We start from the raw sequence: 21,911 nt of genomic DNA, 5'->3' as shown, positions 1-21,911 counted from the left end.
TTCAGTTCCTTAAATGCTCCCTTTTACGTTCTTAGGGGGGGGGGGGGGGGGGGAAACGCACGATCGGTGCCACTTTCAAGGGGTCCAGTTCTAACTTCCTATTTCCTACCACAAACCCAAGAAAATGTATTTGGTTTTTGGCCCAACAAACTTTGTCAGGATTAATGGTAAATCCCGCAGATCGTAATTTCTCTAACACTACCCTCACGTGTTCTACATGCTCCTCTAAAGACTCTGAATAGATACAGATATCATCAAGAAAACTAAGCACAAATTTAAACTGCTCTTCATTCAAAATTTTTCCCAGAATACGAGAAAGGCATTGTTCACCAAAATTTACCCCAAAGGGGACTCGTTTCCACTCGTAATGACCCCAGGGGGTGACAAACCCCATGTACTTACGACTGGATTCGTGCAACATACACTGGTGGAAAGCGGAATTCAGGTCCAAAATCGTAAAAAATTTAGCCTTGCTCAAATATTGCAATAGAACTTCTATTTTCGGCATAGGATGGGGATCTAATAGCACCTTCTGGTTCAAAAATCTATAGTCCAGCACAAGCCTGTATTCCCCTGGCCTTTTCTTCTTTACTAAAAATGCGGGAGAGGCATACGGTGAGTCAGAATGCGTAATAATGTCCTGTTCGAGTAAATCTCGAATAATACCCTTAAATGCCTTCATTTTCGGGGGAGCACACTGGTATGGGGCACATTTTATTGGCACTTCATCGTTTACTTTAATGACATATGGGGCCAACTCACACTTTCCTATCCGAGTAGTAATCACATCCTTAAATTCCTGTATTACCTGCTGTATCTTGTCGGCCTCTCTTTCACTTAACCTTTCCCGTGCCTCTTCTATCCCCCCACACACCATCTTTTTTTTCTTAGGTTTTTCTAGCATTATTTGATGCCGAGGTTCAAAACCAAAATTCAATTTTCTCTGTTTACAATCAAGTGTCGCTCAGGAAATCCATACCTAAAATTAAATCAAATATCAAATTAGGTATCACGTAAAATTTTCATACCCATGAAAATTTTTCAACTTTTATGTGCAAAATAACCTTGATTTACTTTCGTATATCTTACCGTCCGCCAGTTGAATTTTGAAGTAACAGGGGTTCACCTTTCCCTTCCCTAATCCTTTTTTTATTTTCATGCATTCATCCGCGAATTTTTGATTCACAAAACTTTGACTGGCTCCCGTATCAATTAGGCTAGTAACCTTCCTATCACCCACTTCAATGAAAGTATGAACGTATGAAAGTAGTAGGTGTTTACTTGGGTAGTAAATTTTTGCTCCTCCATTTTATTTATGTTTGTTCAGTGGAGTGAATTTAGAAGAAAGGGGTAGAGTGCAGATAGGGTTTCACAGTGCATATTTTTTTTATAAATATTTCTAGTGCTTACATCCAAGATACATAGCAAAGTTGAAAGTGAATGTATTTTTTTTTAAGTAAGCTCATACATGCATCATCAGCGTAGTTAGTAGAGCAGATTTTTTGGAGATTTGGAAGGTTTATTTTTAATCTATGAATTTGGTTTTTTCCAAAAACATAATTTGTGCTGTACCTTAAAAAAAATTGGTATTATAGGTGTTGGTTTTACATAAACAAAAATAAACAATATTTCAGCTATTTTAAGATTGACTTTACATCAAATTAGGAACAGTTGTTTTATTTGTTACGTACTCCCATTTCCCGTACTTGAAATCACCTCTCACATTCTCCAGGCTTCAAACTGGCGGAAACAACAGTTCTGTCCCTCTGTAGGTCTCTTTAAGTGCCAACTCCATTCTAACCATGCTGACCCGGCATCTGGAGGAAAACTGACACACCTTTGTAACATGCTAAGTTGGCAATAGTTCTGTCCGTGTAGCGGCGAGTGTTTCGAGAGGTGCTGCGATGCGTGTTCAGAACTGGACGGGCATGGTGACCCAGGAGAGAGCCGACGCGGTGCTGGGGGACTCCCCCACGGGCAAGAAGGTGACCAGTCCCCTCAACGGCAGCGACTCCCATCATCTGTCGGTGGAGCTGGCAGACTGGAAGGCTCGCTTCAGGAAGCTGCGACAGGAGCTGTGAGTCCGCCTTCTTGGGTTTGTTCCATCTGCATTTTACAGAGTTGGAACGATACCACAATTCCAATACACCTATCCCTCACTTAGCACGTCTTCAGATTGCACGGGTTCATTTAGCGCAATGTTAATTTTACTGCCCCAGTCTTGAATAGCACGTCTGGAAATTTCCGTTAGCGCAGAATCTCCACAGGCAAAAAAAAATGTAGGTCTGTTTCAACTTTTGTAAAAAACAGATGTGCCGTGGGATCCAGTTAGCCAAACAAGGGGGGAAGATATGCGCACGCAGGTCTGACTACGATATCGGCTGTTGTAAAGATTTCAGCTATGGCAAGTTAAAATTGCGGCTATGGAGTGTAAAGGACCAAATTTTTTTTCCTTGTCCGCGGGTATGCCGCCATGCCGTACCGTTGTCTCCGGACCGGTCCGTGAACTCAGTCTGGCCAGTGGCAAGAAATTCACACAAACAAAAGCAACGTCTGCCCATTCATCTGCCGGTAACTATACGTGCGTAATCACCTGCAGTTGGAATCATAGTGGAATCAGGCTTCCAAGTCAGAGCGTAATGCATCGTGTTCAAGTATTTGAGACATAACTAGTAGTATTACGGCGTGCAGATTGTCATGAAGGTCACACTTATGTTGGTTGCACTTTAGTTTTAAGCTAGTCAATTGGGCGCACAATTTTTTTGAAGAGTCTAATATAGATATTGATATCTCGCCGATTGCATTCAATGTGCGCTCTCTGTCTTGTGCCGAGTTTACTACATTTCATAGCCCGCACTATTTCGTGGTGTGTACTACGACGATAGTTAATGCGTTAGTTCAGGCTCACATTTGGGTCACAGATTTTGTTTTACTATTTAAAGTTGAAGAAAGGTGTTTATTGCATGACATTTATTTAAATTGTTTGGCGTGCTTTTTTATACTCTACTTTTTAAATAAACCTACTTTCCATGAATGGGTTATGTTTTTATGAATAACTTTCCTAACAACAGTATTTTTTGCATAAAAATAGCACCCCTACTTTTGAAACCTGATCTTATTGTAAATTGTGCGACGATTAAGCGATAAGACATGGCAAGCACTTTAATTTTTGAAAATTTGAAATGTAATTATCCGGACAGTAATATCGGTTTCACTGTCAGTAAATGATGGTTTGGAAAGATACGCGACGTGATATGGTCACGCCCGGGCAGGCAAGTCAGCCAGCCGACTGACGATAAAGTACATAACCACATATCTCCCGTTACGCGGTGTCATATTTGTCATACAAATTGCAATGGGAGGCATATAAAGATAAATGGTGTGACATATTTATCGTTGAGTGTTATTCTACACATTTATATTACTTCAAGTATATTTTCCTAGACAATTTTGGAACAGATTAATTAAATTAGCCTTGCTATTTATGGAAACTAATGCTTTAGAATACACGATTTCAAATAAAACTAGCATTTTTAGGAACAAATTAGTTGTGCTAAGTGAGGGATAGGTGTATTCATACCTGGTACTGGTTTCAGCTTGGTACTGTTCAATATTTTTTATACTCTTAGTAAGAACAAACCGTATTTTTCATTATGAATTCCAAATTTAGTAATAATTTTGGTTTTTCCCTGAAAAAATAAAATTTTAAATCAAAAATTATACAGAAGTAGGTAGCAACAGATTGCAGTGGAACCTCGTTACTACGAGAGCTGACAATGGCGGGAAAAATCCTCGTACCTACGAATCCTCCTAATAACCGAACATAGAAAATTCGAAGTCAAAGTTAATATGTATTCCTGAACCTTCTAAAAATGTCTTAATTGCACACCGTAACTCTAAATTGGTGAATTTTAGTGAAAAAACGCATTGAATAAAAGTTGTAGCTAATTAAATCACAAATTGAAAAGGTTTCCATATTTTTTTTGTATCTGCAATGATTTTCGTTTTATCGGGAATGAAATGGTCTGACGACCCATGAGGGAGCAACGGAACACAGCTAAGATAGCAGCTGGGGCCACGATCGCGCCGTGGTGAAAGGAAAATAAAAGAAGTTTGAGAAGAATGCTGTGCAAAGGCTACCCATCCTGTGTAGGCTGGTTTATTTTTAGATTCCCCCCTATAGTCTAAAGCCAGCGCAGCAGCTAGCGACTATGGGAGAACCTTAGCTGACGTATCAACACACAGACACACACTACGGTGCTTTATGCGCAGCGGTGAACGTAATAAGTTTATACTTTCTGGTTAGGTTATATTTATGGCCAGTCTCACCATAAACGTGGCAGCTCTGATGCATTTTCCTCTTCCCCCCCCCCCCCCCCCCCCTCTTTTTTTTTGTGAGCCCTCATGTGCTGCTGAAAAATTCCTTCACCCCATACCAAATGGGTCTTTTCAAGCACCTTTGTTCAATGTCAACTTTCAACCTAGGGTAGAGAGAGAAAGTCAGTGAGAGAGAGAGGACAATAACGGATGGAAAAGAAAGGATGGGAAGTAGCTGTCGCCTCAGTGCCGTCGCATGCGCAAGTTTTTTGTCACCAAAATCCTGCCCACTGCCTCTGCTCTTCCCCCTTCCTCGCTGCTAGGGAAAGTAGTGGAACGAGAGACAAGGCACGTTGCTTGTCACCAGTCATCAGTCACGCTACTTCCTTCCTTGTCAGTCTTTTAGCGGTCTTTGTGTTAACTGCGTGAACTTTTTTTTTAAAATGCTATTTAAATCACTCGTTCTTACGGAAGGGCCAACAAGGAAACACTCAATTTTATTACCAGAAAAATTAAGAATGATTTAAGTAGTCAAACTGATGGTGCATTACAAAACTCTTGTATCTTCGAAGGTCTCGTATCCCGTACTCATAATAGCGAGGTTCCACAGTATTAGCAAATGTATCATTAAAACCTCCCAATCCTTTTAGGATCACATCTACATTTTTTCTGCTGCATGCATTAACAACCTTCCCGATTCTGCAGTAGCTGGTGAAACGCTTCCTTGCTAGCTGGTGTAGGCCTGGTTGTACATGTATATCCTAAGAATACTTGATACTATGGATTCAATGTAGTATCGTCAGATATTGAGGTATCAAAGTATGGAAAGTTCCTCATCTTGTTTTGTATTGCAGTGTGAACAACCCTGTGCAAATATATTTTTTTTTAGGGAGGAGAAGTCTGAGGCATTAGCAGAGACTCGAGAAGAGCTGGAGGACTATAAGTTAAAGGTCACCAAACTTAAACAAGAGGTATTTTGCTTTTCAAACCTAATTTTTTTTTTTAATTTTGTTTTTATGATGTAGAGATTAGCTGAGCTGATCTGCTCTTATAATGGGCTTGAAAATCAAGCTTTTCTCCCACAATCTCATTAAACTTCATCTGATTAGTCATCGTACTCTCCTTTGTTATTTTTTATCTGTCACTACGATTGAATATGGTATGTTTTTTATGACATTTGTGTTTGTTTGCAAAAAAATGACGCATGTGAGATAGTGTTTGTTTTCAATCTATGGTTGTGTGCAAAAAAGACATGTCTGAGATTTTATTATCATATACATCATTACTGACAACATTGATTGTAAGTACTCTTGAAAGTTATGAGTCAATATTTTTTAAAAAATTTTGATGCAGTATGGTATGTTTTTTTAGGTACGTATTACCATTAACACTACAGTACATATTTACCTGAAAACATTGTGACTAAGAATATAATGTGACCCCAAACTTTTTGATTGTGAGTTTAAGAAAAGTTATTTTTGGATTGGAATCACAATTCAAACACACAAATGTTAAAAATTATTTAAATCATTACATTTTTTACTTTTTCACTAGAGTTTTTGCAATTTCAAATATTTTAAAAGCCACGTGCAATAAAGCTTCCTTGCTAAATTCTTTGGTTTGACATGGCTTAAGAATTAGCTTTGGCTGCTTGTTGACATGAACTCTTCTAAACTGGTGTTATTATCAAGATGGTTGTCGCCTGCGTGAAATAATTTGTTTCCTCGCGGTGCTTACAGACTAGACACTAGAGCCTGTTGGTAAATATGTGGTTGCAACAAGGTATAGAAAGTCGGGGGGGATATTATTTAATCCTTAACATGACAAAAATTGAGATATATGGTTCAAAATTATAATTTTAGCATAAAGATGGCAAAATCCAAGATGGAGAGGCCTAATCCCCTTTAAAGTGATTTGCATAGCCTTTTTTTGTAACAGCAAGGAGAAATCAGAAAAAAAAAATAGTTTTATGGCTGTTTGTTGAAATCCATTAGTCAGAAAGCAAGGATTGCTTCATAGGGTGCTCATCTGGGAAGGTGAAAGTGGTGGAAGGGGTGCCTTAGTTGGCAGCCACAGTGAAGAGAAGCAGAAGGAAGTAGAGGTTAACCCAGCGACAAACCCCATGTAAACTCTGGTCCCCTCCCCTTTACGACATTCCGAATGGTATCCCGTCTCGTCTCACGTCTGCTGGTACCCAACTCCTCTTAGGTTCAGGAATCCATAAACAAGAGCGGACTATACTGGCATACCTGGGTAGTTTTTCAACTAAGCTGTTCCCATCACTGTTAATTTCACGTTCTTCCAGGATACTAGTTTTGCAATTATAATGCAACCTTCACTTTTTAGTTCCAGCAGTGTTGGTAAAAATCAAGTGTATTATTATTTAGGGGTAAAAACTAAGTACTGTATGGTATAATCCAGCAGGGGGAGCTGCTTGTTGCCCGTTGGATGGGCAGCCCTTCAGGATTTTTCTGACAGTAGTGTTTTTGAAAGGTTGTCTGAATTGTTGCCCCTTGGATGGGCAGCCAATCAGGACTTTTCTGACAGTAGTGGTTTTTGAAAGGTTGTCTGAATTGTTGCCCCTTGGATGGGCAGCCCATCAGGATTTTTCTGACAGTAGTGTTTTTGAAATGTTGTCTGAATTGTTGCCCCTTGGATGGGCAGCCCTTCAGGATTTTTCTGACAGTAGTTAGTTTAGGTTAGGTTGGTTAGTTAGTTTAGGTTGGTTAGGTTGGTTAGTTTAGGTTAGGTTGGTTAGTTAGTTTAGGTTAGGTTGGTTAGTTTAGGTTAGGTTGGTTGGTTTAGGTTAGGTTGGTTGGTTTAGGTTAGGTTGGTTGGTTTAGGTTAGGTTGGTTGGTTTAGGTTAGGTTGGTTAGGTTAGTTTAGGTTAGGTTAGGTCACTTTACTAACTAACCACTGTCAGAAAAATCCTGAAGGGCTGCCCATCCGAGGGGCAACAATTGGGCCGCCCCGTCCAGCGGGGTGGAACTCTGCAGCGGTGGTTGTGTTGCCCGGCCGGCCGCGCAGGTGCAGGAGCTGACCCGGGAGGCGCGGGCCGCGAAGGCCTACCGGGACGAGCTGGACGCCATGAGGGAGAGGGCGGAGCGGGCGGGCCGGCTGGAGCTGGAGGCACAGCGCTACCGCGAGAAGCTCGGCGACTTCGAGTTCTACAAGACCAGGGTCGAGGAGCTGCGCGAGGACAACAGGTGGGGGGTTCTGGGTTTCATTGTTCTACAAGGTCAGTTGTACCTTTTAGAATACAAGGGGAACTAGGACCATTTGTACATATTTCTCATTCGTTTGTGCTCGGAGCTTGGACATGTCACAGTTTTTTTTTATTTTTTTGTTTGTCGGTTGGGATGCGGACCGAAACTCTCTCCTATCTTGCGTGTCCAACAAAGGACAGTACAAATTGTAACATTGCAAGACCCCTGCCCTCTCAGCTAAATATTTTCTTTTAAACTTCGTTTTTGTATATGTAAATATTAATAAGTCAATGTTTTTTGAGTGGTGTATATGTTTTGAAACAGTATAATCAGACGTTATGATGTTATTTTGCACGTGCTAGGTGTTTTGAGAAGGTATTTTGTATTTTATTAAACATTTTTAATCATTACTATTTTTTATGTAATTATTCACAAAGAAGTCGCTGTACTAGATTTTTGCCGGTTTAGGCCTACTTTTTCAGGTTTTTTTCTAAATGAGTTTAATTTTGTAAAGTAATTTGTATTATGATTGCTGTTCTTAATTTTAATTAACGTGTTGCATAATTTTAGAACTAGGGACTGTGTCTGGTGTGATGGTTAGAAAGAGAGGCATAAGAGGCCTGTAAGTGTGAGTGAGAAAGAAACTGTGCTTCCCCGCCAACCGAGATAAAGACGGGAATTCCCCCAATGCGTGGGAACTGAGTGATAACTGCTCTCTCACGGTGTGGGAGAGAGAACGAGAATGGGAGTCCCCGATTTTGATGTGAAATTGAAAAGAGACAGATCAAGGGAAGCCCCGAGTTCTGTGTGTACAGGGTTTTTTCATGTATTGTAATTTGTTCTGTGATTGGCTTGTATCTGTAAGTGTGAATGAAGCGTGTGTGTGATTGGTCGGTGAGGTCATGTGACTTCTCCTCCCTGCGTGGAGGAGAGTGTGGCAAGAGTTCACCAGTCGTCCGTCGATCACTGCACCAGTAGGTCGCGTTCGGTGGCTTCTCGCAAATTATGTAAAAGTATTTGAATAGATCATTTAACGTTGGTGGTCAGAGCCATGCCGAGTATTAAGTTAACCTAATTTTTTTTATATTTCTTTAGGACATTATTTAGAAATTGCGGCCACCTTCGTCGGCGTTTTGGCTCGTGGCGAAATTCGTTTTCGCTGGGTGCGGCCACGTTTGAGGCCGCACTAACTTCGTGTACTTGCGGTAAAACATTACTGAAGGACGCTAATTTTTCGTTAATTCTCATCACGCGAACTACGAGCATTTTTCGACGGGCAGATGTACGTGTTGAACGAGTGAGAAAAACTGTGAAAATGATTGGATTCGTCTATGCATTCTAGTTTGAAAAATAAAACAACAAAAACTACAATTGACGCTTTAAATCTTTTTATTTTTGTATGTAACGAACCGTTATAAAATTGAGATGGGCGCCTAGACACAAGTTGGTGCTGGGCGCTGTCCGGTCTTTGTCCGCGACACGTGATTACTAGAGACCTGCAACATTCGCGGATTCATTCGGTGATAGGCTAGAATTCAAACACACATACCTCTGATAATTTTGCTGTTGGCTTACCGTTCATCTGGACGGATCTCAACCAGTTGTAAACCCTCAACCAAAGAAGTATTGAATCGCAGAGAAACCGGCTGAGACGATTTACGAGTCGGCAGCCAGTGAACTTGCGTTATTTACCCGAGTGTACAGGGGTAGTGCAGTCTATCCTGAAGGCCATCGAAACCGCGAATTTTGCATGTCTCTAGTGATGAGTGAGTGAGTAAGGGGTACCCAGTTGTTTAAGTGTGAAGGTACATGCGAGGGTTGGTGTGAGTGGTGGTGTGAATGAGGGGCATGTGCAGGTGGTGTTAAGTTAGTTAAAGAGGGGTGCAGGCAGGGCCGGATTTAGAGGTCTGGAGGCCTCGGGGCAACAGTGAAGCGGAGGCCCCCTCGCCCCAAAATTATTTTCCAAATAAAATGAACAATTTTTTTCTGTCGAGTTTTCCAATAAATAATTTATTGTGAAATCAAGTAGATTCTCTTAGTATTTATAAAACATACATAAATATTATCGGAGACAAGAATTATATGAAATTGTTGTGGGGGCCCTCCGTTTTGCCCCGGTTGCCCTCCCCTGAATCGGACCCTGGGAGCAGGTATCGGTGAGGGAGAGTGAGGGGCGCGCGCAGGGTGCTGCTGGAGACGCGGGAGATGCTGGAGGAGCAGCTGGGGCGGGCGAGGCAGCGCGGGGACCAGGCTCTCGCCCTCGAGGCGGAGCTCATGAGGCACCGCCAGGAGATCAACGACCTCACCATCGACAAGGACGTCACGGAGGCCAGGCTGCGCCAGCTCTTCGAGGAGAACGCCCAGCTCAGGCTGCTGGTGCAGGCCTCGTGCCCCCTGCAGCCGCCGTCTCCCGGCACGGATGGCGAGGCGGAGAGCCTGGATGCAGGTGGGCGTGTGAGGGCTGTAACCCCGTCTGGACGTCAATCTCTGGCACCACTTACTGTACCTATTTATGCCTAAACATAATTTTAAATACTTTTTTTATGGATATGCAGTTTGGTTTTGAAATTAAATATAGGAAAAACTGTTATTCCACATCCTCAAATTTTACAATTTTGTGCATTTAACAGAATTTTTCTGTGATCTAGTGACATGCTCTTACAGTTTAAATTTACTTTCTTTGTTTTTTTTTTTTGAATTCATTTTGTATGTTTTTTTTACACCGATGTCTTGAGAAATATAAAAAAAAGGGGTTTTACTGTAAAAATGAAGCTAAGAACTGGGGAAAAAAAATATTTATCACATTCATTTGAACAAAATATTACAGATAGATAGTCAAGATTTTGTGGTGTTATTTTAAGACAAATTTCGGTGTAAAGAAATAAAGATTTCGGTGTTATATGGTTTTATTTTTTTGCTCAAAATACCCACGGCAAAATTTTCTTGCTTTTCTGTACGACATGCAAATTTATTAAAACAAATATTAATAAACACTAAAACCTCATGATCTAATTACAATTAAGTTCATTTGCTAATTCATAGATAATTAAGTTCATTTGCAAATTCATAAATTCAAACTTTTAAATAACTACTAAAAATTTCACGACTTAATTACAATCACATACACTACAAAATTACACAATTAAGCACTTCCAAAGTTACTATTAAGACGGTTTTATTGAAATGCTATCATAGTTAAATTTTCTGCATTTTCTGGAGTGAGACGTTGTCTTCTGTCACTAACTACCAGTGAGTACCTGGAAAATGAACGTTTTGCATCAACATTTGATGTTGGGAACCAGATTGCCCTTAAACTGGCTTGAGCAAATTCACTGTAGTCCCCTTTAAGGGAGCAAAGTACCTTTGCAACATCAATTTGGCTTGTTTCTGTCAATGAAAGTTCATCCTCAATTATTTTTTTGAAAGTTGCGGGCGAAAGTTCAGACTGAGCGGACGTGTTTCGGGCGCGCTCCTCGGTTTCGATGTTTTGAAGCGATTAACTCCGTGTTAAACTTTTTTATTTAATGCTCAGGATCATTAATTATTAATTCCTCAATACTAGACCAATCGGAATTCGCGGGTTTTGATCTATCAAGTAACGATGTATCTACATCAGTAATAGACAGTGACGTCTGTGCGACCATGTTTCGGTCACCACCTAAAAAAACACCGGTAAAACCTGTGTTCACTCTGGAACTACCATCGAATGACTCCCTCACTTCTGAAAGTATCAACAGGAACATGGTGAACATGGAAGATCTGCTCAAAATAATGAATACGGTATGTGTAAAAATCGAAGAGTTAAAAAATGAGAACTGTATACTGAAAACCCTGCTTATGGATTCCAGAGCGGAAACAGCAGAAATCAGGCAGGAACTAATTAATACTAAAGAAAAACTATTCTCTGACATTCATCCTGAATCTTCATACAGCCAGGCCCTCAAGAAGCCTTTCATCGCCAAGCCAGCTGACCGCGCGATTCCACAGAACCGCGCCGGTAATAGCAGCCTGTCCTCTGACCTACATTCCACTCAGCGCGACAGCACAAAGGAAAATAACAAATGTGACGAGACAGATGGTTTTATGCTGGTACAGCACACACGTAAAGCCAAGTCAACAAGCCATCCGGAAATGAAGCGTGAACTGGTCATGAAAAAAACACCCATGAAAGTGGGCATTAGAAATATATCCTCGTTAAAAATGATTCCCAAACCTATTTATAAAAAAACGAAGGCACTTTTTATAACTAGGTTTGATCCGACCGTGCAAGAACAAGACATCATTGATTACATATCTAATGAACTGAACTTATCCCAAGTTAAAGTAACTACACTCAAAACTAAATTCAACTCCTACGCATCTTTCCACATCTCCGTGCTGGAAGAGGACTTTTCTAGAATAAATAACATTGTATTTTGGCCAAACGGCTGCTTGTTAAGCCCCTTCTACGGCAAACTACATCATGATCAAATTCTAAACAACAACTCTGCATCTGAAGAACCCATCATCAGGCCTAGTGCATCCACTTCCACATCCACCTCTACTTCTATTTCCGCATCCACATCTACTTCAATCTTGGTGCCTGGAGGAGCATCTTAATCTCCACCTGTGAAACAGTTTCTTGAAGAATATTCAGTTGCGTATCAAAATGTGAGAGGTTTACGAACCAAATCTATTGAATTTCAGGAAAACCTAATTAGTTCACATTTTGATATTATTTGTTTAACTGAAACATGGTTCAACAAAAATAATATAAACTCTCACTATTTTACAGACCGTTATTTAGTTTTTAGAGACAATAGAAACTCACAACTAACAATGAAGAATAGAGGCGGAGGTGTCTTATCTGCCATCAATAAGCATAAATTCTTATCAGTGCATCCTTTGTATGATTACGTTTTCCCCGGCATCGAAGCTGTCTGGTTAAAAATAAAACTAACGCCTACGAAATCATTAATACTTGGTACTATCTACTTACCTCCAGATATCACACCTAATATTTACCGGAATTATTTTGAAGCCTTGGAAGATAAACTGCTAGTCTGTTGTGATGATATATTGATTCTTGGTGATTTTAATGTGCCTGGCATTGACTGGTCTAATTCTAATCCTGATAACATTATACACTCACATGTCAAATCTAAAGCCAGTTACCTACTGAATTTCACATCCAGTCTTGGTTTATCACAATTTAATTGTACCCAACCAGCTATAAATCTCTTAGATCTGTGTCTTTCTAATCTTCCTCATTGTTTGGTATCACATTCTGCTGATATCCTTATCAAAGAAGATATATTCCATCCCGCTTTAAATATTAACATCATGTTAGAAACATGTCACAATAATATTAATCCCTCTTCTGTGTTCAGAAATTACAAAAAAGGGAATTATCTTGGTATTTACAACTCTATTAATGACTGTGACTGGTCATACTTTTATAGTTCTACTGATGTTAATGATCTCGTGGATCAACTAACAACTTGTATTTCTGAAAAAATTGATACTTATATACCTCTTTCTATTAAAAAAAAAATTTAAATATCCCTTTGGTTTTCCAACGAATTAATAAGTGCTCTTAAATCTAAAAAACATTTCCACAAGTTGTACAAAAGAAATAATAATCTATTCTAGTATGAAAAGTTCTCTCATTTTATAAAATCTGTGAAATCTCTAATTAAACGCGACAAAATCCACTGGACTCAATCGACAAACAACAATATCAAGAAAAACCCTAAAAGTTTCTGGAGATATGTTAAATTAATGAAAGATGGTTATTATGAACAACTTTCCCTTAAAGTAAATGGGGATATATCAAATGATCCGAATGTGGTAACGAATGTGTTTGCTCAGTATTTCTCTAGTGTATATGTAACCCCAAATACTTCTCCCCCAATAACTACATCGGTCATGTCTGTTGAGACTATAGCTGTGCCTAAAATTTCTGAAAGTCTAATACTTTGGGCAATTAAGGACTTAAAATCAACTAAATCCACAGGTCCTGATGGCATTCCCAATTTTATTCTTAAAGGCTGTGCCCATCTTTTAGTACCTCTACTTTATCACATTTTTAACACCAGTCTGAAAACGAATATATTTCCCAATAATTGGAAAATAGCAAAAATTATTCCTATTCATAAAAATGGTTCAAAATTAGACGTCTCAAACTACAGGCCAATATCATTACTTAATGGGTTCTCCAAAATTTTTGAAAAAATTATAGCTAAATTTTTAAATTTTCAACTTAGTAATACTCTCACCAATAATCAACATGGTTTCAGGTCTGGTATGTCTACTACCACTAATCTTCTTACCTTTCTTAATCCTGTATATATATAATATAGTTACAAATAGGGGTCAGGCCGATGCCTGTTACTTCGACTTGGCTAAAGCCTTTGATACTGTAAACCATTCCTTACTTCTTATTAAATTATCCCATTTTGGTCTCTGTGGAAACTATATCAATTGGTTCTCAAGCTACCTATCCAACAGAAGTTTTTTTGTATCGATCAACAATCATAGATCTTCTCAGTATAATGCGTGTTCTGGTGTTCCCCAGGGAGGTACTCTTTCACCTCTTCTCTTTAATATATTTATTAATGACATTACACAAGTACTTTGCTACTCTACCGGAATTCTTTTTGCTGATGATCTAAAAATTTATAAAATATTTATTCCTTAGAGGATTTTGAATTATTACAAGAAGATATTATTAAAGTTAATAATTGGTGTCTAAGAAACTTGGTCAAACTCAACAAAGATAAAACCAAGGTTATATCGTTCACTAGGAAATACCATCCGATTAAATATTCATACAAATTAGCGAATTCTATCATCTCTCAAGCCCACTACACAAAGGATCTCGGTATCATCCTTGATTCAAAACTATATTTCCATAAACATGTAGATTACATATATTCCTATGCACGAAGAACTCTAGCGCTTATAAAATTTATTACTTCTTATGCAACCAACTCAGACTCACTTATCTCTCTTTACATGGCACTTATAAGATCAAAATTAGAATATGGCTCTGTTATCTGGAATGGTATCAACTTAACAGATACTGAAAAAATCGAAAGTATTCAAAATAAAGTTATAGATTTAATTATTACAAGGAACCTCCCACGCCCCAATTGGACACCTCTGGTAGACCGTAGGGCCTATCTTGATGCTCTTTTTGTTCATAATTATTACATTCTAAGGATGGGATTTTCGAATCTTGGATTCGTTGAATATACCGAATCCTATGGATTCGAGGATTCGTAGGATCCGAGGTGGGATTCGAGGTAGGATTCGAGGTGGGTTTTTAAGAGTTTTAGGTAGTAATTGAAAATTGTAGTGCTGGGCGAAGTTCGAAAATTTAGAACCGAACCGAACCGAACCCTTACGTTCAGTTCATCGAAACCTCATAAAATATATTCGAAAAAGCGAACGTTCGTTTAAAAAAAATTACGTTTTTCTAATTTTCTAACCCCCATTTGAGACCATTCACAAAACAGCACAACAAAATTCCATTACTTGTAATATTCTGACTTTTATCGCATAATCGTCGCCTCAACAGTTTCAAGCGCAGACAAAATAAAAATAAAATTATTAATTGTCGCATAACTCGCATAGCATTTTTTTTCATATAGGCGCGCTTTGTTTTTTGTTTACTTTAGAGATTTTTGTATGCATTTCTCGTACTACATAATATAAACTATCGTACAAATACCAAAGGTATTGTATATTATACCTTTAACTATAGTGCGTGTACGAGAAGTGTTGTAAAATCACCAAACATTGCGTACCCCATACGTTGGTTAAACTAAAGCGCATGTACGAGAACTCTCGTATTTCGGCAAAACTAACGTGATCAAGTTAACAAAAGACCAATGCGGTAGGAAATGATTACGTAAAATACATATTTTAAATTACTGGGATGTATTTATTTTCTTTGGTCTTTTTGGTTATAACAGTCAGGTACTGAAAATATTAATTTAATTTTGTGTATTAAAAATACTGGTCCAGTAAATTTTACAGTACGGTACTAAATTGACTAGCATAGTCGCGGCAGCCACATTATTTCTCGTGTTTTCTTTTTTCTGACGCAAATTTCTATAACCACACTTCTTACGTTACGTTTACAATATTATTATTCTGGAGGTGATTTGCGATGAGCAGGCTTACGTCGTTGAAGTTTTCCAAATGGAGAAAAGATAATGACGACCCAGATGACCCAGAACCACCCAAAAAATGTCTAAAGTTTCTTCTGACTAGCAGAATTCTTCCAAGAAAACAGCAACTGCAGTCAGCGGGGTTTTTTATGTAGATAGGTAACTTAATTCACATTCAACTTTTTTTTAATGTCCTATTAAAAAGTTTTACTTATTAAAAATGTTAGGTTATGTCAACCACAAAAATATGTTATGTGGCATTGTGCTGAATGTTGGTCATCTTTATAATATTATATTTTTTTTAATGAAGGTTAGTGTACACTGAAAAAGGAAGATACTCTTTATGAAATTTAGATGGAACTTCTTCATGAATTAAAAGTATGTATATATAAATAAATTAAATGCAAAATTATTTTCTATAAACTGTTTTCTTTCCTTCATTATTTATTGCATAAACTTTACTTATAACATGTTTTGCAATTTAATAAAGCTAAGCTATATAATGTTTTAATTTTACATATGGCTGGAGAACCTTTCTTTCTCACCATTCAGTTAAAGACCAAAATTCTGGTGGTCGGTTCATTTTAATTCAAAACAATTATTTATGTATGAGGTTTGGTTCTGCTCGGTTCGAAACCAGAGAACTGAGGTTCGTCCAGCTCTAGAAAATTGTATACCAAAACTATATTATAAAGGTAACGGAAAAAGCACAAACATAAGATAAACTACGCTGCATTTTGTCAATTGGCATAACTACTCGATCATTTCCAACCTTCAATTACATAACATTGCAGAAAAAAACGTAAATTTTTTTAAGTGGTGTCTGTTATACAAACGTATTTTATTGAAAACATAGGAAGGATTAATTTAACAGAGAATTAGACAGATGCAAACTTACGTGTGTGGTTTTTGAGGTTATTTGTCTCTATTTTATATCAGGTGTATACACTATGCACTTATTTTATAAATACATACACATGATTTTTTTTTAATACATAGGCCTATGTAATTTTTTAAAATAAATGTGTGATTTTTTTTAATAACATGTGAAGTTTAGTGCGGGACTGGGATTCGAGATTCGATGACAAACACTGAGGATTCGAACAAGGATTCGGATTCGACCAAAATGTGAATTCGTCCCATCCCTATTACATTCATAAATTCAGATGCCCTTATCTTCTTGAAAATACTGCCTTAAGAATTCCTCAATTCAATTCCCGCTTACGCTCTACTCTGTGTACTCTTATTACTAATAATGATATTATTTATAGACTTATTATTGAGACATTGAACTCTTGCACTCTATATTATTATTACCATTATTATATATCGATTGTTTGACCCTAATGTTATGCCCTGTGGCAACACTTTTCACTATGCAATTGTTTTGTTATTTTGTTTTTTCGTTTTCGTTTCTTTCTTCCTCACTGGTAGAATAACTATCAATGGCGTAAGGTGACGAAATGTTGATTACTGAACGAATAAAGTGATACAAAGCGATAACCCAGTCCATTCCTTAAAATCTCAATAGGTTATGGGCCCAGGATCGCTGGACTGTTTTTATCGACTTTATCTTTTCGTTGCGCGTGTGTTAACCCGTTTCAAGTTCTTGATCCATTAGTCAGTCAAAGTTTTTCAAAATGGATCTGAAGGTAAACATTGGCAATCTCGAAGGAAAGAACAACTGGGCTACATGGAAGTACAAGGTACTTATCCTACTCAGAAGTATTCCCGGGGGTGAGGACGTTGTCATCGGCAAGTTGACCAAGCCTGTCCCACCCGATCCAACGGCTTCTGCTCAACAGGTAACAGCTCATGATACCAAATTAGACTATTACCAAAATGCGGACACGAAAGCTTTATTGATTCTGACAAGTAACATGACAGAAGAAACTTTAACTCAAGTAATGAGGTACAACACTTCAAAGGAAGTCTGGCAAGAGTTACATAGATTATATGAAGGTGTCACTGAAGATAAAGCTTTCTGTCTATGTATGCAATTTTTCACGTACAAGTCAGATTCCAATGACGACATGGCTAGTCACCTGTCAAAGATTAAAAATATTTGGAATAACCTCAACATACAGTTGTCTGAAAGCATGGAAATTAAAACTCTGCCAGATATGTTACTCGTTTGTAAGGTTCTGGAGACTCTGCCCCCTGAGTATTTCTCTTTCAAATCCAGCTGGCTTCTAATGCCTAAAAGTGAAAGGACGGTTGAGAATTTAACCAGTCAGCTCTGTACCCACGAAAGAGAATTAGCAATCAAAGGCTCTCAGGCCAAATGTTTAGACTCACAAGAGGCACTTGTTGCATTCAAACATAATTTCAAGTCCAAAGTAACCTGTTACTACTGCCATAAAGAAGGTCACGTTATTAAGAATTGCATACAATGGAAAAGGGATGGTAGGCCACCTAAAAATAAATCTCAAGACCTTTCTGACAGCAACATGGTGTTATATGCTACCAACAATGATGTATTTTCCGCCAACTGTGATAATGAAAATTGGTTTGTAGATAATGGCGCCACAAACCATGTTTGCAACAACAAGTCTCTTTATATGTCTGTTAAAGAATTCTCATAAGGTGACAACAGCAAATGGCATTAGTGCGCCAGCCATCGGTACAGGCGATATTGTTGTGCACACCTACATTGATGGTACACAGAGAGAATTAACATTTTCTAATGTTTGGTACGTGCCAGAAATGAGCAAAAACCTATTTTCTGTCTTGTCTGCTCAGGACAAAAACCCTGGCAGCAAGTTCGTTTCTACAGCCGAGAAATGCTGTTTCCAAGTCAATAACAAGAACATCTTGACCGGCTCCCGAATGCGGAATGGTGGACTGTATCAACTGCATCTATCCAGTGCTAATCATGTAAACTCTGTATCCAGCGACGAAGATCTTCTGCAGCTCTATCATGAACGCTTAGCACATCAAAATAAGAAGCATGTAAAGGCATTCATCGAACGAGAACTAGGCATAACTGTCAAGATAGATTCTGAAGTTTGCGAAGGCTGTGTTTATGGCAAAGCACACAGACTCAAGTTTGGCAGAAGGAAAAGAGCCACAGCACCCGGTGAAATCATCCACGCCGATGTATGCGGCCCATTCGAACCATCATGTTCAGGTTCCTGTTATTATGTATTATTCAAAGACGATTTCACGAGATTTCGATTCATATATTCCATAAAGGAAAAATCTGAGGTCTATGAAAAATTCCTCCTAGTGCTGAAAGAATGTGAACGTGCTGGTCACAAGGCACAGTCATTTCTGAGTGATAACGGCGGAGAATTTGACAACTCCAAAATGAAGAGATTATTAGATGACCAAGGTATCCAACAGATTCTCATGATGCCCTACTGCAGTGAGATGAACGGATACATAGAAAGAGACAACCGAGTGGTCGTGGAAGCTGCTCGAGCTATGTTACACGCTCATGACAACCTACCTCAAGCATTGTGGGCTGAATTGACCAATACAGCTGTCTACATTCTAAATAGAACTGGTCCAACCACAATAGAAGACAAGACTCCATTTGAACTTTGGTTTGGGAAGAAAGAAAGCCTCAAGCACCTTAAGATAATAGGAAGCGAATGCTACCAAGGGCGCCCATACCCGGGGGCAGGGGGGGGCCGTGGCCCCCCCCTAGCTTTCAGGGAAGGAAAAAAATATATAGTGTAGTCAGGGGTTTAAAGAAAATTATTTAAATTCGGTATTGTGTAGAAGTGGTTCAACACGAAGATATTATTGTATATCGTTTTTTACATGTTTACTTCATTTTTTATGTTAGTTCAAGCATTAGTTTCTCATGCTGCGATATAAGGTGTTGTGTACAGGGAGAAAACGCTGTTCAAGCGCAACGCCCGTGGCGAGTATTTCCCCTTCGTAATCCTGCCCAAGCTCACGCGATAACACAACACAACAGATTTAGACCAGTCAGAGTTAGATGACGCGTAAGTTGACATGTACTTGTAGACGGCGAAATGTTTTGCTACTTTTTCGTCATAATAATGTGTATGTTCACAAATAACGTCTCAAAACAGAGATTTTTCAATAGTCTTTAGGTCTACCTACAGTTTTATGCATCTGGTCTAGATTTAGTTTAGTGTATTCAGTCAGGATAAATAACTAAAGTGTAAATAAATAAGTGAAAAGTGTAAAGATAAAAACCATTGTTATTATGTAGTGTTTCTTAGTTTTCCTCATTCGTCACATCCGCTCAGAATATTCGCAATTTTTAAAGTTACACAAATAAGAATTATTGTTCAGAAAAGTCTACAACATAAAATTTATTTTGGAATTTTGAATTTAGAGGAAAACCACTTTTTCCCTTATAAAGAGTTTAAAAGGATAAGGATTCCGCTACCTTCAGTAGACTCGGAAGCAATTTACACTGGAATCTCGATTTTACGTACGCTCACGGTCGCTTGGATTGCATTCGTAAAATCGTTATCTTCATAAAATTTTAATCACCCCACCCCGTGAAGATACAGGTTATAATTTATTGAACGGAATATATAATATTAAATAGTAAAAACAATGACTGCCCTCTGCCATCCCCTGCGTTCCCCTTATTTTTTTTTTTAATATTCCACGACTTGCCTCATTTCACGAGTGATATAAAAGTGACATCAAGCGACTAAACACAGTTGCACCACGCATTGCATAATGTTAACTTTCGTGTGGTGACAGTAGGTTGTCCGACATGCCTTTCTTGGATATCTTTCCTTTTCGTAAGACGCGTGCTACTAAAATAAATTTATATTTGAGTTTGCAAACTTGTCCACTCCTTGCCAGAGACGACTGAACACAGACGAGACTATCCAGGGTCGGGTTGATGAGCTGGAAGAATTCCCGGCCTTGCATTTTTATGGACTTCACCTTATCATATTTATCAGTTAATCTTTAACAGATCGGCTTGAAAAATATTAATGAACGCACTTTTAGTAACATAATCGAGGAGAACAAGCACACAGTTCAGTGTACACCTGTACTGTTTCATAAAAGTGATCATAGGTAGAGACTGGAAAAATTCGCGGTTTCAATGACCACTATGATAGACTCCACAATGCTCCTATTTACTCGGGCAACTATCACCTAGTCATTGGCTACCGACTCGGGAGAACTGTTTACTGCGATTCTTATGATTCGATAATTCTTCTATTGAGTGTTTGACATTGGCTCAAAGTCGTTCAGGTAAATTGCGGTCCAATCACTGACGCAGCATTAAGCTAAACGAGTTTGGATTCCAGCCTGTCTCGAAAGGAATCCGCGAATTTTTACGGTCTCTAATCATAGGCTTATTTGGTGAAGGAAAATCGCTGCTCTGTAACGACAGACATTCATTAAAAACACAGTATATTTTAGTGCGAGAAGCCCTTGAATTTGTGATAGCCATAGGGAATTATTTGTTTGTATAGTAAGTTAAAAAAAGCTTAGTTGAAAATCCGCTCGTCACGTCTACTTGCTGCGTCACTTGTACCATTTTTGAGCGTTTTTTACTGGGAAACCGATGCAGAGAAGGTAATGAATGCGACACATGTCAAGATAATGCCTAATGGCATGGGTTGCTGGATATTAGCGTAAAGGAGAGGAAGTAGCTACTCAATATCGTTTCTTACTCTCACGCTTCACAAGGTTTCAAGCTCAGTTGCTATGCTCTGAAGCTGGAAATGTTGGAATGGGTAAGGAATGTCGAGTATAGTTCATTTGCGGTAAAATAAATATTTTTACGACCTTGACATAATTTTATAATCGAAGAAATTTCAAACTTTGCGACAAATAAAGTGTACCTAGTCCATTTTTTTCTTCTCGATTTTGAGTTTGAAGCCGCAGTAACTTATACAATATTCACTAACGGTAAATGGCTGTTGTATTAGCTTTAAAATATGAATACGCTGTGCATTAAAAATAAATATTTTTATATGTTTTTATAGTGTTATTTAATTAATATATTTTGGTGTCAAATTTTCCGAATTTTAGATGGTTCCTGAAAAATATATTCGTAAAATCGCGGCTTCGTTGAGTCCGGGCTCCGTAAAATCGAGGTTCTAATGTACTCTTAATTCTGAAGTTAAGTACTGAACATGTTATTTGAGGGTTTATTAGAGCCGTATTTACGCGCAGGCTATCTAGGCTGTAGCCTATGGGCCCGCACCACACGACACGAAAAAAAAAAAAAAATTATAGTGCGATGTGGATCTTCTTATATTCTTAAAATACGCGTCGA

The 21,911-nt window shown here is 38.5% G+C and overlaps 1 protein-coding gene across 1 annotated transcript in view; it reads left to right on the top strand.

Annotated features, from left to right (window-relative positions):
• LOC134541639 (protein Daple) overlaps nt 1-21,911 on the top strand; it is a 93,323-nt gene that overhangs the window by 11,173 nt on the left and 60,239 nt on the right. Inside the window, exons 7-10 of the mRNA XM_063385215.1 lie at nt 1,917-2,077; nt 5,207-5,288; nt 7,345-7,523; nt 9,707-9,969. Coding sequence (XP_063241285.1) covers nt 1,917-2,077; nt 5,207-5,288; nt 7,345-7,523; nt 9,707-9,969 — 685 coding nt within the window. The remainder of the gene's footprint in view (nt 1-1,916; nt 2,078-5,206; nt 5,289-7,344; nt 7,524-9,706; nt 9,970-21,911) is intronic.

Source organism: Bacillus rossius (genome assembly GCF_032445375.1).
Source record: "Bacillus rossius redtenbacheri isolate Brsri chromosome 4 unlocalized genomic scaffold, Brsri_v3 Brsri_v3_scf4_1, whole genome shotgun sequence".
Taxonomy (NCBI): Eukaryota; Metazoa; Arthropoda; class Insecta; order Phasmatodea; family Bacillidae; genus Bacillus; species Bacillus rossius.
This window is presented reverse-complemented; position numbering and strand designations above follow the sequence as displayed.